Source organism: Danio rerio, chromosome 5 (genome assembly GCF_049306965.1).
Source record: "Danio rerio strain Tuebingen ecotype United States chromosome 5, GRCz12tu, whole genome shotgun sequence".
In the NCBI taxonomy this organism is placed as follows: domain Eukaryota; kingdom Metazoa; phylum Chordata; class Actinopteri; order Cypriniformes; family Danionidae; genus Danio; species Danio rerio.
This window is the reverse complement of record NC_133180.1, coordinates 29,935,526-29,953,370: the sequence shown is the minus strand read 5'-3', so window position 1 is coordinate 29,953,370 and position 17,845 is coordinate 29,935,526. Positions and strand designations below refer to the sequence as shown.

Below are 17,845 nucleotides of genomic sequence, written 5' to 3'. Positions count from 1 at the left end.
TTTTTGTTTCTTTTTTCAATATTTCTCAAATAATGTTTAACACTTAACAGAGCACGAAAAGTTTCACAGTATATTTGATAATATTTTTTTTTCTTCTGGAGAAAGTCCTATTTGTTTTATTTCGGCTAGAATAAAAGCAGTTTTTAATTTTTTTTTAAAAAATATTTTAAGTTCAATATTATTAATAACTTTAAGCTATATGTTTTTTCGATCAATTTTTTCAAACCCTAACCTGCCTAGTTACCCTAATTATCCTAGTTAAGCCTTTAAATGTCACTTTAAGCTGCATAGAAGTGTCTTAAAAATATCTAGTCAAATATTATTTACTGTCATCATAGCAAAGATACAATTAATCAGTTATTAGAGATGAGTTATTAAAGCTATTATGTTTAGAAATGTGTAAAAAAAAAATTTCTCTTTTAAAGAGAAATTGGGGTGGGGTGTATGAACGGGGGCTAATAATTCTGACTTCAGCTGTATATTTAAATGCCTGCAGACATTAATTCTTCAATGCGGTTGTCTGCTGTTGCCATCTTTAACAGTGTATTGTTTTTACCTTGTGCCACACAGACCACAAGCACAGTAAATTGAAGTATACTTTCATTCGGGAAATATAGTGAGCTTCTTCAGCTTGTCTCTGAATAATCTCACTAATTATTTTTTTTTTTACAGAATTACCTGAAAGATGCCTGGAATGTGTTTGACTTTGTGACTGTGCTGGGCAGCATCACTGACATCTTAGTCACTGAGATTAACGTAAGTGAGCTCTGCATTTTTGCATAATTAGAGTAGTTTCAGAGCCTAAAAGTGTGTAATAACAAACAGCAGAGACTGGCTGTGAGGGAAAGCCTAGACATACATGATGTTGACAAACCAAGCTCGTTAGAAATATGTGCTTCAGCCTACATTTTTGCAAAACGAAAGTCAAGTTGCTCCTGACACATTTCAATGCACGTTTTAGATGACACATCCACTAGAGGGCAAGGTTAACATTATTGTGAGTCTGAAATATGGTATATAAAGTATGCTTTATGCTTCAAATATATGTCCTTCTTGTGTACGTCCATGAAAAGGTGCCGCTTGTCACGCAGCAAACCACTGATCTAAACCCTTCCCTAAATCCAAAAATAATGTTTTGAAAAGCAAACCTAAAAGATAAGTGAACTGCGACCATTTAATTTTATCTTAATGTTACATTACTCCACCAAACTCAAATCTGAGCACTCTGCTTTACAAGTATAACACCAGAAAAAGTGAGCTATCAAGCAAAATGACCACACCAGAAAAGTTGTCCATATGGATATAGATAAGTGAGGCATAACATGATAATGTCCCTGTAAATATCATTAATGTGAAAAGGAACAAACGTTGAGATTCACATGTGGATTGGTGCAGCGGCAGCAGTAATGTGGTTGATGTATCGGTCCATTGAGGTAAAGAATGAGCTGAGCGGAAAGGCAAAGCTCTCGATTTACCGGTCAATCTACACTCCTGCTCTCACCTATAGTCATGAGCTTTGGGTCATGACCGAAAGGACAACATCTCGGATACAAGTGGCTGAAAGGAGTTTCCTTCGCAGAGTGGCAGGGCGCACCCTTTCAGATTTTCAGGGTGAGGAGCTCTGTCACCTGGGAGGAGCTCAGAGTAGAGCCACTGCACTTCCACATTAGGAAAAGTCAGCTGAGGTGACTCAGGCATCTGTTTCGGATGCCTCCTGGACTCCTACCTAGGGAGATGTTCCAGGCATGTACCACCAGGAGGAGGCCTCGGGGAAGACCCAGGACACGCTGGAGGGACAATGTCTCTCAGCTGGCCTGGGAACACCTGGGGATCCCCCCAGAGGATCTGGAGAAAGTGTCTGGAGAGAGGGAAGTCTGGGGTTCTCTCCTAAGACTGCTGCCCCTGCGACCCGGCCCCAGAAAAGTGAAAGAAAATGAGATGAGATGAGGAGCAAATACTGCTGGAGTTTACCTAGAAACTGCAGTCAAACCTATGCTCAAGTATGTTTTTCCAGTTTTACAAAAATGTAGGCTGAAAAATATATTTCCAGTGAGCTTGCGTTGGATGAGAAGCTGGAAAACTATCACAGATTTGGCTCTGGCTCAGGAACAGAAGGGAGTTAGTGCTTTGTGTTGTTTTCCTATATATAACAGTTATAGAGGAATATGATAATGATTTGGTTTGCTCCTCTGATTTGCGCTGATTTAACGTCATTTTACAGTGTCTTTGTTGTAGTGTAATTGTAGATTGTAACAAGTAAGAAATAAATGACAATGAGAGGTTGAATTATAAGAAAAGATTGCATACCCAAGATATTTTCATCATCTTGTAAATCCCCGAAAGTGTTTATTTTATGATTACAGCTATTGGCTTTAATGTGTCTGACAAATTACAGTGCTACACTGTAAAACAAAAAAAAACAAACAAAAAAAAAAAACAGCCAAAAGACTGGCAGCAGGGCTTCTAGAGATATTCAGTTAAATTACAGAAAATTACCATTTAACGAAATTACATGCTAAAACTTTAAAAACACAGAAAATAATTTATGGTAAAAAGTCATTAAATTACAGCTTATTACTGTTAATAATTTGCATTTAAACTGTGAAAAAAAAGTATTTACTGCCATTTCACTAATTATAACTGCAATTATGCAGATAATTGCTGTCATTTTACAGATTATTACTGTTAATATATAATTTATTATTGTAATTATACAGATTAATTAATGTGATTTTAAAGAATATTACTGTAATTATACAGGTTGTTAATGTAATTATACAAATTAATTAATGGAGTTATAATTTTTTTACTGTCATAATGCAGGTTATTAATGTAATTATGCACATTAATTAGTGAATTAATTAGTTATACAGATTAATTTATTAATTATGCGTGAAAGCTAAATATTCCATAAAAAATGTCCACTTTTTAATTACATTTAAAACAAATAAATATAAATTTTAATTAATGATCAAAAAAAGCTTAGGTACAAATAATTGCTGTTGTGGTCCTAAAACACTGTAAATGTAACTATAAACTTTATTTTATAAAAACTTTTTATAAACTTTATCCAAACTTTCCATAATTTAACAAATATTTTTACGATATCCAGGTTAAACTGAATTGTATTTAAAAATCTACTTTTTTTTTTAATTTCTTTATTTACAAATAACACATTTGGTCATCGTTTAGCAACAAAAACAAGGTTAGTGTCATGCGAGGACACCTGCACAACAAAGTTGAGGATCAAACAGCAGTTTATTAAGAGAATCATCTTGTGATTAAATGTTGAAACAGGAACAAACAGGTGCATACAGATAATCCCAAGCATAAAGGCGGAAAACAAAATAACAAAGTAAAGGGGTCAAACACAGCAAGGCAAAGGGAAACGCATCGTCATGCTCACTAAACAGTTTAAGACTCTGCAATGATGTCTCTGTGTGTGCTGAGTTTATAGTCCTTGAAATCAGTCCATAACGATCTTCTGACTGTGTGTGTAATCAGTCAGAATTAAAAACCCGGGTGTGCGAGGTGCATGCTGGGAGTTGTAGTTCGTTAAAGTATCGTGTGTGTAGTTTTCCAGCGATCCACAACCGCTAGATCACTGGTGATTGTAACAATTAGCATAGCAACATTGTTAGAGTAGTAAAATAAACATCTGATAGTTTAATGTGCATGCATTATATGCAGCCTACAAACATAGGCTATTATTTGACATTATTAACCTCACGTTAATCTTCATATGATTACTATTTTCACTAAAAAACTATTTGACAGATTTTTTGTTTCCCTATTTTTACAGGAATAATCCGTATATATTAATGTAACATTATGTTTTACTATCTGAAAATACAGAACATTTCACTGTATAATGGAAAAAAAACTGGAAATTTCTGTAAAGAAATACAGACAATTACCTATAAAAATGTTGACTTTGCATGACGGCATAAAAAATTAATTGCTGCTTTACATTTTTTGATCCTATGATGTTTATTTAACTCATTTTAACTTGGATAAATTTAGATTTCATTTCTCCGATACCTTAAAAAATAAAGTTGACATAATTCATGGATTTAAACTCAACTTTAGCATAAAACATAAAAACATTGTCATAAATAATTTTTGTTTTGAATTTAAATATTTTATCGCAACTACATCCAAACCACTGTAAAAAAAAAAAATGCTGTTAGCAAGTGCCTTATTTACAAGACAAAACATTAAAAATACAGTTAAAAAAACATTAAAAATACAGTGCATGCAGTACAGTGATACCACTTACTTGGTAGCTTATTCCCACATAAATAAAATTGGTTTGATATAAAGCATTTTCGAAAATACCTGTTTATCTTATAATCCATTAAGGTGTACAAAACAGCCACAGTAACAGTATTACAGCATTAGTAATGGAGGCTTCCACGTCTGCTTTAAAAAAAAAAGCAATAACGATAGATACAGTACATAGATGCCAACATTTGTGTTTGTATGAAACACAAATACCCAGATGAGTGGCGTTGTGTTGTGGTTGTTACTGCAGAAGAATTGTTTGCGCTGTCCAATGACAATCAAGTTTTATAACAACATTTACCAAAGACAGGGGTACTATTAGGTTTGGTTTTGGGTTATTACATGCAGTTATACATGTGCTGTTGTTAAAAAAGTAAGTACACAAGTGTTACCAAGTGCTATGCTTAATGATCCCAAGTCTTATGTCGTATTTTACTGTATGTCTTGATGTCCATGTCGTTGTCAAAAGCTGCTACTGATTGTAATTGTGTTTGTTGTGTAACTATATCTGTGTGTGATGGCTGTTCCTGTTCTCCTGTGTTTTTTAAATGTCTTCACACAAATCTTGGCTTGCTCCTGCCACGATTTAACATCTTCATTTATAGACAACGGTGAGTCGCTCTCCTGTCTTTGTACTTATGTCCATTGAACTTTTCATTGTAGATATATATGACACATCATAAGGTTCTTCTTTTTTAAAATGTGCATTGAAGAAAAATACAGCACCATTTTAACAATCAGTCACTTCAACATGTAGTAAAAAGGTCTTTTTTGAAGACACCAGGGTTCTCTACTGCTACTCATCCTGGATCCATATCCTTTGTGGTCCAACCACTCCTACTGTATTTTTTCTCTCGACATTCAGCATTGTTGTTTCAGGACCAACTAATGATATTGAATCTAAACATATACTTCCTAAAATCACTAAAATATTCCTGAATAGATTTTTCACACTGAATCTGGTGTCATTTTACAAATAATGTTTTGAAAATAAGACTGAATGCATTAATGCAGGAATATCCACTCATCCACATTAATTATTTTTAAAAGTTTTATTTTGATTTTACTTTTATTGTAAAATATGTATTTAAGTTGTACTGTTTAGGATTACATTTTAAGTTAGTATTCGTTGATTAACAAACCCCTTGATTTTTTTCCTTTAGGGTCAATATTCATAGCATTTGAAGAATGAATCAATGAATCAGTCAATCAGTCAATCAATCAATTAAAATACAATCCAGATTATTGCAATATAGATCAAATCCTGTAATTCAGGTTCAGTGTGAAGGGATTTGAGAACTTGTTCCTTAGAGAATAAAGGTATTGTTTAGCCAAAAGATAACACTTCTGTCATCATTTGCTCTTCCTCATGTCATTTTATACTAGTATTTCTTTTTTTTTTGGAACACAAAAATTACTTAAAAAGCAAATTACACATAAGAAAGATGACTTTAAGTTTGATTTTAATCATCCAAAATGGACATTGGCATGTGGTGATATTTTGTAATAGAACACAGCAAGGAACTATGCTTTTAGCTACAGCTCTAGAGATGTAGTGGCAACTGCACAAGTTTGTGAATGTTCATTGGAAAGGGAAACGCCAAATCTATGTTTATAGCATTGTTAGTTTTTATAACAATGATGGTTTTCAGAAACGCACCCAAGTTTGGTTCTCTATAGCAAGAGAACATTTTCTTAAAAATGTCCCTTAGAATATCTTATATCAATATCTTATATCAATATTGCTTACCAGTTTTAAACTAAGACAAATTACATTTTTGGGACTTTTCAAACATTTGAGCTTTGGTAAAATACTGTCATGGGTGTTTAAGGATTTGGAAATACAAACTTGATGTTGTCAAGAGATATGAGAATTAAATTCAAGACAGCTGAAGGAGAAAATGGGAAGAAAATAACTTTCGCATTGACAAAGTTGTGTTCCCACAGGAGCGTCAGCTGAACTTCAGTTTCCTGAGACTCTTTAGAGCAGCCCGACTCATCAAGCTCCTCCGGCAGGGATACACCATTCGCATCCTGCTCTGGACATTTGTCCAGTCCTTTAAGGTAACTCTAGTTAGACTGTTTTGATGCTCATTGCTGGAGATTGTTTTGTTACAAGAAGTTATAATTTATTCATTTTTATTTCCAGGCACTGCCTTATGTTTGCCTTCTAATCGCCATGCTGTTTTTCATCTACGCCATCATTGGGATGCAGGTAGATATATACAATAATCTCAGAGCTTCAGTGACTGTAATTACCAGTTAAAGGTCATTGCAGTGTTGGAGTGCATCTTATTATAAGTGAATAAAGCAGGAAATAGGAAAATGTGTTCTGCCTGAAGGTTATTTGATGGTTTCAAAACATGCATTTATTTGATATACCATTGTGATTGCAGGTGTTTGGAAACATTGATTTGAATGATGACACGGCAATCAACCGTCACAACAACTTCCGCACTTTCCTCCAAGCTCTTATGCTTTTGTTCAGGTCTGCACAGTTCTTATATTCCTCAACTACTGCAGTCAAAAACATCTGAATATTAAGGAAATCTTACAAAGGCTTCTGGGGATGCACTACAGAGTCAGAATCGAAAAGCCAATTTCTAATCTGGCCCTGAACACTATATTTAGCCTGATCACTATATTTAGATTTGACGGATCAGCTTTAATAGCACACATTTGTCCAATGCAGTTAGGATTTTGTGGAGCGCTTTATTTATAATTGATCAAGATCTTTCACAATTGGAACATATTACAGCATAAAGTATTAAAAGATTGGCCTAACTGCAGCCAGCCTAGTCTGATCTCAAGCTGTGGAGCTGCTAAACATCTGAGCTGTGCTCTGTAAGGTTACCTTAGTATTAAAAAGAGATTTCATTTCACGTCCCCTCTGAGAACACCAAGGTCTATTTATGGCCGTTTTCTTTTTGCACACCATATTTAAATCATATTATGTGTCTGAGTGTCACCATATTAAATTTGTCTGTCAATCCATCTATCTGTCTGTTTCTGTCTACAGTTGCAATCAAAAATATTAAACCCTTCAGAGACCCCAGTTTCCAAGTTTTAATCTCATTCAAATATTTGATGTAACTTGAAGAAAGAAGTGAAAGCTTTGTAAAAAACAAAATTTATCTGTCCTCTGGAAGACAAGAAAATGTCAAGAAAAAGTTATTTTCACATGCCTTGGGGGTTGAACAAGGGCCTATGTCCACCGTTTTTTGTTTGTTTTTTTTTTTGTTTTTTGCGCTGCAGAAACAAGAGCATTGTTTTAAACAGCTGTGAGTACGTCTCCAACTGAAAAATACACACTCAGCGCCTAGCTATGCACTTGCCATTTAAAAAAAGCGCCACTTCCATTGACAACATTTTTTTTTTTCAATGCATAATTGTGTTTTCATATGAATGTTTAGAGACAATGTGAGGGTTTTTTTTTTCACTGACTTTAAGACCTTAGAACCACACACATGTTTAATGATGAGTTGGCATTCTTAAAGTTTTGTTCATCTATCTATCTATCTATCTATCTATCTATCTATCTATCTATCTATCTATCTATCTATCTATCTATCTATCTATCTATCTATCTATCTATCTATCTATCTATCTATCTATCTATCTATCTATCTATCTATCTATCTATCTATCTATCTATCTATCTATCTATCTATCTATCTATCCATCCATCCATCCATCCATCCATCCATCCATCCATCCATCCATCCATCCATCCATCCATCCATCCATCCATCCATCCATCCATCCATCCATCCATCCATCAATACAACCAAAAGTCTGTCTGCCTGCCTGTCTGTCTCTCTGCCTGTCTGTCTCTCTGTCTGCATGATTTTGTCATTTATTTTATCATCATATTTTTCATTCTAATAGTTATCTTAATTTCCAGTCCTTTGTACATTGTCTTTCTATCATTCTCCTTTTGTCCTTTGTCTCCTCTTTTGGTAAAAGCACCATCTGGAGTATAAGCCAATGTCGCTAGAAAAACAACATTTCCTAATGAAACTCATAAATAAATTTCCATCTTTCCCTTATGTTCATTAGCTCAAAGCTTCCCCACTTCAACAGACAGCACATCAGTGTGACAGCAGTGTTAAAAATTAAATCTGGCTCAACTGTAATCGAAATATCAGCACTTGGCCTGTCATCCCAGACAGTCAGTCTTTTTTTTTTTTGATAGCAGAAGCTGTACTTATTCAATCAGGTCGTCATTGTGTATCTTGCAGGAGTGCCACTGGCGAGGCTTGGCATGATATCATGCTGTCGTGTCTGAGCGAGCGCACCTGTGATCCGAGCTCAGGCACCCTTGGAAAGGAGTGTGGGAGTGACTTTGCCTACTTCTACTTTGTCTCCTTCATTTTCCTCTGCTCATTTCTGGTCAGTGTTCAGAGTCATTCAGGCCAAAACAGGCTCATCATTATTGAAGCATGTCATCAGTGTTGCCAGATATAGCTGACTTTTTCCAGCCCAAAAGCTGTTCAAAATCTGCCCAAACGCACAAAAAGCTCAAAATATCGACAAAAAAAATGTATATTTTATTTAACTTTAATTGATTTAAAAATTAAATTAACCTAGTTACTTCAACTGTCATAAGTTTTCAACATAAAGCATCCAACACCAGTAGTCACAGAACCACAACATAACTGGATCACTGAAACACTGTACCCCCTCTCACCCACACACTGCACTTACTGTTGTGTAGATTAAAATGGGGTATAAATTCGGTTCATTTGGCATTTTAAATTCTTTTGAAACTTATTAGGTGCTGCTTGTCAATCAGACAACACTTCTATGTTTGTTCTTGCTGTCAATTGTGGAAAAAAAAGATTGATAAAAGTGTCATGCTGTGAGTTTAACTGCAGGTTCTGCCTGATGCGCGTGCACATCAGATTTTGATACAACTTTTTTTCACCTCCTCTTGCGAGTGGGCCCATGCAGTTTGAGTTATTCATCGGTCACTACTAACTAAATGGAGTAGGAGCACACAGCTTTGTTAAATATGCTGCATATAAAATGTACAGTTCAAACCCACCAGAATTTTGTCAACCTGCCAATGGCATTTTTTACCCGAACAAACAAATTCAAAGACGCCCAATCTGGCAACACTGCATGTCATTACATTCTAATGCCACAAGAATACTTGATTGTTTCTCTAAAATAAAATAAAAAATCTGGTTTTATGTGACGATAAATGCTATGTTAAAATATCCAACTCATTTGAATTGGGTTGGGTATCAATAGAGATTTCCATGTGAGATATGAATCCAATTCTCACTTCTATTACGATTCATTTTCGGCTAGCAGTTGCAGTCACAAAAATTTAAATTTTTAATGCTATACATTATACAGAATAGTGTTTTATAATTATAAATCTGGTAATGGGGTAATCACACTGCACGTTTCATTCAATTAGCTTACATTTCTGTATATGCAAGAAATCTGCAATTGCCTCTCTGGCTATACCTCTAACTGTACTAAAAAAATATATATAAATAAATAAAATAAATAAATAAAAAATAAGTAAATAAATAAAATAAAAAAACTTACATTACTAATGCTTTGCTTCTTAGACTTTACACAGCTGAAACTTGCCAACAGCACTTATTCATTGTTGCTCTTATAGTTTTGTAAATTGCTTCCTTGTCCTCATTTGTAAGTCGCTTTGGATAAAAGCATCTGCTAAATGACTAAATGTAAATATAAATACAAGTCCTGGAAATTTTAGCATTTTGCAGTATTTTAAAGTTTACATTTGGTGATTTGGTGAACGCATTTTTTATTACATGAAGACTTATTACACATAAAAGATTGATACATTATGGCATGAACTCTTATCTTAATTAAAAGAACAATCTTTAAAGTTGTAGGAAACTGTAGAATTTTGTATTGCTTTACAATTTGGATTTCCATTGATTATGATGTATTATATTGTAATTTCACAGCAAAAAGTGCAATGCACATTTTTTTTTTGGTACAGTCTTCAAACTTAACATAATACAGCTTACAAACTCCCATTTAAATTGAGATTAACTGAGATAAAAAAAGACTGTAATTATTTAGTGTGTTGAATAGAAGTGAACCAGAAATTGTTACTGAATGTTATCACTTGATTAAATGGGCGTTATCAGTGGTTATCAGCTGATAGATATGGGCCAGTAGGGTCCTTCTGCGCCTACTAGTAGGCTTAGAAGGTTGTTATCATCCATCCACATCATTAATCAGCTATACTTATAGAGAAGACTCCAGATGCAGATCCAGATCTGTTTTTAACGGTAGATTTGTTACCTCGAACAAATGCAGAACAGCCAATCACTGCAATACTTTTATCCATAAACAAAACTTGTATCAGTCATAGACTTGGGTTTGTTACTGATGGTTCATTGGAGAGTTTGACTGATGGTTGCTTAGCAATGTCAGAGGCAAAACTACCGGATCCTGATGAATTACATTGTACAGAGTTTTTTTTTTTTTTTTGCAAATGTGTTGGTGATCAAATCATATTCCCATCTTAAACTAACCATACTGTCTGTTTGTTTGGTGTGCACCAGAGTGCATTTTCTGTATTCACACCACACAAAGAAGGGAAAGCTACTTAAGTTTGATTCATTCTAACCAAACAAGACAGGTGTGATTACAATGAATAAAATCAGAACATCAGACTTTTACCCAGACTTGATTTGCCTTTAACGTCACACTCCCAGATATTATTTATCCTGCTTTGAGAACTTCAGAATCTTTCTTCTCCCACTTTCTCCAGATGTTGAACCTGTTTGTGGCCGTCATTATGGACAACTTTGAATATCTGACACGCGACTCCTCCATCCTGGGCCCTCACCACCTGGATGAGTTTATTAGAGTGTGGGCGGAGTATGACCCAGCCGCATGGTATGTTTCAACCTGCACTCCCCGTCAGATGGAGACCTACTCTTGTGATAAATTTAGTAACAGAGTTTGGCAACAGTTGTGAGAAGGAGAGTCTTTCTGTTAGGTCTCTCAGTTTAGACCACTTTTATAAAAGACAGAGATGCTGAATATTCCTCTTTGATAATGTGTGATTGAAGACCTTCCACGCAATGCCCGTGGTCTGGATATGAATGGGATCTTGTACTCCTATCCACATCCATTCTGTCCACAACACAAATGTGCTCTCCAAGCTTTCTTCATGTATGTGTCATGTTTTGCTTATTCTTTCCGCAGCGGACGGATTTCCTATAAGGATATGTACAATTTGTTGCGAATTATCTCGCCCCCCCTTGGCTTAGGGAAGAACTGCCCTAATAGGGTAGCATACAAGGTTTGCAACCCAAGCAACTTTCTACACTCGTGTGGCCTCTGTGTGCAAACGCCCAGAGACCCAAACTTGAATGGCTGTGCTCAAATGACTTGCGAACACACAAGCACTTGCCCCACCAGATTTGACTGGCTTTGGTTAATGATGCTGGATGGGAAACAAAGCTTTCAAGGCCATGTATTGAAATTTGAACACACTTAAGTACATTATTAGCATTCCCAATTCAAGGATGGCCATTTGACTGATATCAAGCAATACTGATTGATTTACATTTATATATCTAAACCTTAAAAGTCATGAATTAAATCAAATGAAGCTGGCGTTGAAACCTTTGTTTCCGTGCACTGAAAGAGGAAAATCCCCTGATGTCTCAGCATGCAGATGCAGACATCTTCAAACAATGCAGCCATTCTGTCACCATCCACTCCTCGTGTCATTTCACTCACCTCTTCCATCTCTCCTTATCAGGGATCAACTCTCTCACCTCTGACCTCTGACCTCTAACCTTCGGGATCCATCTCTGACCCTGCCAGGCCAGGATGGCATCCCTGTCCATGACACTCTTGGAAATCTAATTAACAAAAGATTTCTGTTTTTTGTCGTCTGTTGTTTGTCTTTTTTTATCATTTTGTCTTGTTTGGTTTACTTTCTGGACCTCCTTGTTTCTCTTCCCGTCTCTCTAACTCCCCATCCTTTTCTTTATTTTGGATTTTTTGCGTTGTCTGCACTGTGAAGTGGCCGTATCAAGTACCTCGATATGTATGAGATGCTGCTCCACATGTCCCCACCTTTAGGTTTGGGAAAGAAATGCCCTCCACGAATCGCCTACAAGGTAGCTCAACTTCACATGCCCTTTCCCCCTGCTCGTACTGTCTTCTCATTGGCTTATTCTTCAGCCAATCTCTGTGCTCTTGCAGTGTTTCCCCTCGTTTTTTGTTTAACTGTTTTTTTTTCTCCCCACGCTCTGATCTTTTTGGTGTAGTCCCTCCTTTTCCTTTTTCAAGATCTCCCCTACACGTCCTGTGTCATCTAGGGATGGTCACAGATTAATAATGAGTATGACTACAGAACTTAAGTGTGTTTAATGGTTGATTACAACACAGGTTTATTGGGAATACATGTCTATAGTGATATTGATGTTGCTTTTGTACATTTTACAGTGCTGTATAGACCAGATCATTTGAATCTGTGAATTGTTACCTGGACACTCTGAGCACATTTTAACTGAAAAGAATCAGCTCATTTGTGAATTGAACAGAGCAATCAGGTCTTTGAGCAAGTGACAATTTATCCAGCTCAAATCATGAGAAATGATTTGGAATACAGTGAAGCAAAAGTTTTCCAAAATTGCGATGCTGACCAGAAAATGTATTTGTTAACAAATCACAGACTATGGTGAAAGTGTTTTTATATGAACAAGGAACCTCACAAAAATACTACGCAGGCTTTTCTGAAAACGTAGCCCTATATACGTTTCTGTAGATCACGAATTACGTAACCAGAAGTACGCATGGCTGCATTTCGTCTGTAAAATTAACACTATGGGGTGGCTTGACACCATTCCCTTTTGTGCTTATCAACTTACCTCCTATGGACAGCATGTTGTAAAATGTGAAATTGTGGTAAAAGTCATGTGACAGCTTTTCTTTTTTCAGGGTTGCTTTTTTAAAACTGTTGGTTGGGTTTTGGGAACTGGGTGGATCAATCCGTGCTTTTGAATACATCATTGGTTGGGTTTAGGGAAGGAGGAGGGTGGGTCAGTCAGTCAGTCATTCAGTCAGTTGACAGCAGCCTCTGGTGCATTTACGTAAGAAGAGCAGGCGCGAATGGAGATATTTGGGTGAATAAAGAGATATTTGAGATCAAAAAGCAACCTCTGGTGGATTCGCAAAAAAAAAAAAAAAAAAAAAACATAGCTCCTTGGACGTATTTGGTGCTCTCCAGAAATGTATATAGCAGTACATTTTCAGAATGAGCTTTGGGTGCAATTATGTGTTTATCAATCAATAATCTTTAATAAGATTTTAATAATATATTTTATATCTAATCTTTTATATATATATAATGTTTTAATACCAATAATCTTTTAATAATATTACATTTTGTGTCAAAGTGTTTATCAATCAATAATCTTTAATAATATTACATTTAATAATAACACATTTTTAATAATATTACATAATATTATATAAACATTTTACATTTGTATTACATTTTTTGTGTGTGTAACATTAAAGTTTGTTTCTATGTTTTTGAGTTTTGCTAAAATGTAGGTAGAGACATGTACTTTCAATAAGCATATGTTTATGATAATAATTGTAAGTGAGATTGTAAATCTCAGTTTTATCTGTGGTCATACTTCATATGTATAAGATTTGCCCCAAAAGTTGCATTGTGTAAGGGTTTGTGCACGACATTGCAAAAAGATTTTCTCTACCAATCATGCACTTTAAATGCAAAATATTTTATGTAAATATTTACATAAAATTTGCCCAAAATGCACCTCCTATGGGTTTCTCTGTCTTTGGGATTCATTAAAAGGCCCCAAATTTAGCTCAAAAACCTCTTTCAGAGCCCGTTATGTTAAATTAGAACAGGAAAGTTCCCCCCTCTCACCCTTGTTTTCATGGAGCAGTGTGTGTGTAACCTAAGTTGCTTTCAGTCATGAGAACTATGCACTTGAACTCTCTCTCTTCCACTGTTGGCGGTTTTTCACTTATATTCTCTTTGAGTCTTGCTTGTGCTGTCTATCTCTCATCCACTTGATCATTACCTCTGTGTTTTCTTTCTCATGTGGCCTTCTCTCTTTCTCTCTCTCTCTCTCTCTCTCTCTCTCTCTCTCTCTCTCTCTCTCTCTCTCTCTCTCTCTCTTTCTCTCTGCAGTGTGTGAGAATGAATGTTTATATGTGAGACTGTCCACTTCTTTTTTTCATCCTGAACTGTTTTTCTTGCACTGCTACTGCTAGTACATGTATGCTCTTTTGCTCAGGGGAGCTCAACTCTTCACAATTAATCACACAAAATCTTATACCTAAAAATATAAATCATATGATTTTACTTGTCATGTTTAAAGGTGCACTCAGTCATTTTCCTATGAATAGTATTTAACATTTGCATACAATAATGTACAAAACTATTTGTTTGTGTAACTCCTTTTTTGAATTGTTTGACACCTGTTCTCACAGAATAAATAATTCATGATTGATTGCAAATTTAGTATTTTTGCAAAAATACCGCAATATAAATATTTAAGGGATGCTACATCAACACCAGTTACACTCTCAGGATTAAAGGTGCATGAGCTGTCACTGTAGTTAGGTCTACACTACCTAACAAAAGTCTTGTCATCAATCCCAGTTATAAGAGCAACTAATTACAACTTGACTTCTAGTTGATTATTTGGAAAAGTGGCAGAAGGTAGATTTTTCCGATAAATCATCTGTTGAACTGCATCCCAAACATCACAAATACTGAAGACCTATTGGAACCAGCATGGATCTAAGATTCTCACAGAAATCAGTCAAGTTTGGTGAAGGAAAAATCAAGGTTTGGGGTTACATTCAGTTTGGGGGTGTGCGAGGGATCTGCAGAGTGAATGACAACATTAACAGCCTGAGGTATCAAGACATGTATGCTGCCCATTACATTACAAACCACAGGAGAGGGCAAATTCTTCAGCAGGATGGTGCTCCTTCTTATACTTCAGCCTCCAAAGAAGGTCAAGGTGCTCCAGGATTGGCCAGCCCAGTCACCAGACATGAACATTATTGAGCACATCTGGGGTAAGATGAAGGAAAATGCATTGAAGATGAATCCAAAGAATCTTGTTGAACTCTATGAGTCTTGCAAGAACAATTTCTCCGCCATTCCAGATGACTTTATTAATAATAAGTTATTTGAGTCATTGCAGAAATGTATGGATGCAGTCCTCCCAGCTCATGGGAGTCATACACAGTATTAATTCTTTTTCCACTGCACCATGACTTTATATTTTATACTGTACAATATTTCTGTTAAGTGATGAGACTTCTGTCTATAAAAAAGTCAGACTGTCCTAAATAAATAAAATTAAAAATTAAGGCATGATCCTATTTTATTTTAGTAAAATAAACAATCTAGAGGCCTTTGCCTTTCAAATAAGCCACTTCTGATACCAAATGATCAGCTAGAAGTCAAGTTATTTTTTGTTTTTCCTAAAACTTGAATAGGCAACAAGACTTTTGTCAGGTTGTGTAAATTAATACCTCAAGGATACACATTAGTACCTAAAAAGTACAAAAGTGTACCTATTAAAGGATTTAGGTTCTAGTATATACTTTTAAAGTACCATTTTAGACCCTTTAAACAAAAATGTATACCTTTTGAAAAGGTACCACCTCAGATGCAACTGTCGTACCTTTATTTCTGAGAGTAGTACATACATATTCCTGTGCAATATAAAAACTAAAAAAAAAAAAAAAAATGAGTGTACCTTTAAAAGTAGAATGTAATTTCAGTAATTCCAAACCAAAATGACACAACTGACCTTATATACATGATTTGTACTGTTTTTATAATATGTCTGAACGAGCCATTTTAAATGTATGTTTATCTGTATTATATCTACAAAAAGGCACTGGTCAGCATTTGGCTCATTAATGAAACTGCTCATTAATGAAACTCTAAAAGCACTTTTATTGATTAGTAACCCCAGAGTCGAGCTCCCATGTCCTCTGAAGCCCCTCATGGTTATGTGTACATGCTTTTCTTCACTCTCGAGTTGGTGTCGGTTTATCACTAGTGCACTTTGGTTGCGGATCGTAGCCTATAGCAGTGAATGTGAATGTTTGATTCTGTATGTTTCATGTGAACAAAACTGTTTGTGTGCTTGAAAAACTAGGAATAAAAAACACTGACCAATTTCAATATATTTGTAGCTCGATTGCTGGAATGCATGAGTCAGTAAAAGAACATAACTGTCTAATCGCAAATGCACACAAACTGTTTTGTTTAAGTTTTTGGGTTGATCTGCATAATGCTGGTTTGAGGAGTGTGTTTACCACACTAATAAACCTCATGGCTCCCCCTAGCGTCTGGTGAAAATGAACATGCCCATTGCGGATGACAACAGTGTACACTTTACCTCAACGCTGATGGCTCTGATCCGTACTGCCCTGGAGATCAAACTGGCTTCAGGTCAGTAAGTCTCTTGCCCTTTTTATTGTCTAGAGTAGTTGGGTAGTTAATGTATAGATTAGACAATTTTCATCCAGAAAATTGTATAACCTTCTCTCGCTTAATAAAGAATCTGCCTTTCTTTATTCCAAATCACTCCAAATGTGATTAGTGCCTGATGGAGAGATTAACTCTGTGCGATCTGTTCTGATGCTGCTGCCTGTGCCATTTCCACTCATCAGAGCAGTGTGTGTGTGGGATGGTGTGTGTAGCATCTGTTGTTGTATCTCTCTTTGAGTTTGGCACTGGATGGAATTTTCTTGCTGCACTACATTTTCACAAAGCAACTCCTCAGCAGTACTGTTGGCAATGCTTTGGGTTGCATTGATCTAAATTTATTAACCCTTTTTTTTTAAGAAATTTTTTTTTTGACCTTCTTTGGAGTGTAATGTTGCTGTGGTGCTAAATCGTCTTTCATAAGTTTTTTTAGGCACAATAGGTAATTTGTGAATAGTGGTATATAGCTTTTAGAATAGTGCTGTAGTTTGCTGACTTATGTAATTAGATTTTTATGATATGTTTTGAGGAATGTTCAGATCCAGAAAAAATAGGCTTTTTAAACTAGTGGCACAGAACGTTTTATTGTGCCACCATGCTAAGGATGTCACACACCTTCAATTACCACTTTGGTTTTATTAAAACAAGTAAATCCCCCAAAAATGCTTTGATATCTTGTGCATTTTTTAGACTGCACAGAGCATTATAACAGAAGCCTGACAAGTATTTAATATATTAAAACTTTTTCCTCACATGATCAAATACAATAGAACCAGAAGCTGTTGATTGTGCCTTAATACACTGAATCAATTAACTGAAAAAAAAAAAAAAAAAAAAAAAAAAAATATATATATATATATATATATATATATATATATATATATATATATATATTATTGGCTCAATAAATGAATTAATTATTGGCTGAATGAATGAATGAATGAAAGAATGAATTATTAGCTGAATGAATGAAGGAATGAATGAATGAATGAATGAATGAATGAATTGTTGGCTAAATGAATAAATAAATGAATTATTGGCTGA

At 35.3% G+C, this 17,845-nt stretch overlaps 1 protein-coding gene across 15 annotated transcripts in view; it reads left to right on the top strand.

Annotated features, from left to right (window-relative positions):
- cacna1ba (calcium channel, voltage-dependent, N type, alpha 1B subunit, a) overlaps positions 1-17,845 on the top strand; it is a 189,851-nt gene that overhangs the window by 155,775 nt on the left and 16,231 nt on the right. For 9 of the 15 annotated variants that reach the window (XM_073950451.1, XM_073950450.1, XM_009301505.5 and 6 more), the window contains 8 exon segments: positions 673-756; positions 6,232-6,348; positions 6,434-6,499; positions 6,681-6,772; positions 8,526-8,676; positions 11,057-11,184; positions 12,326-12,422; positions 16,660-16,765. In XM_073950451.1, the coding sequence (XP_073806552.1) occupies positions 673-756; positions 6,232-6,348; positions 6,434-6,499; positions 6,681-6,772; positions 8,526-8,676; positions 11,057-11,184; positions 12,326-12,422; positions 16,660-16,765 (841 nt within the window). 15 annotated transcript variants of the gene reach the window in all.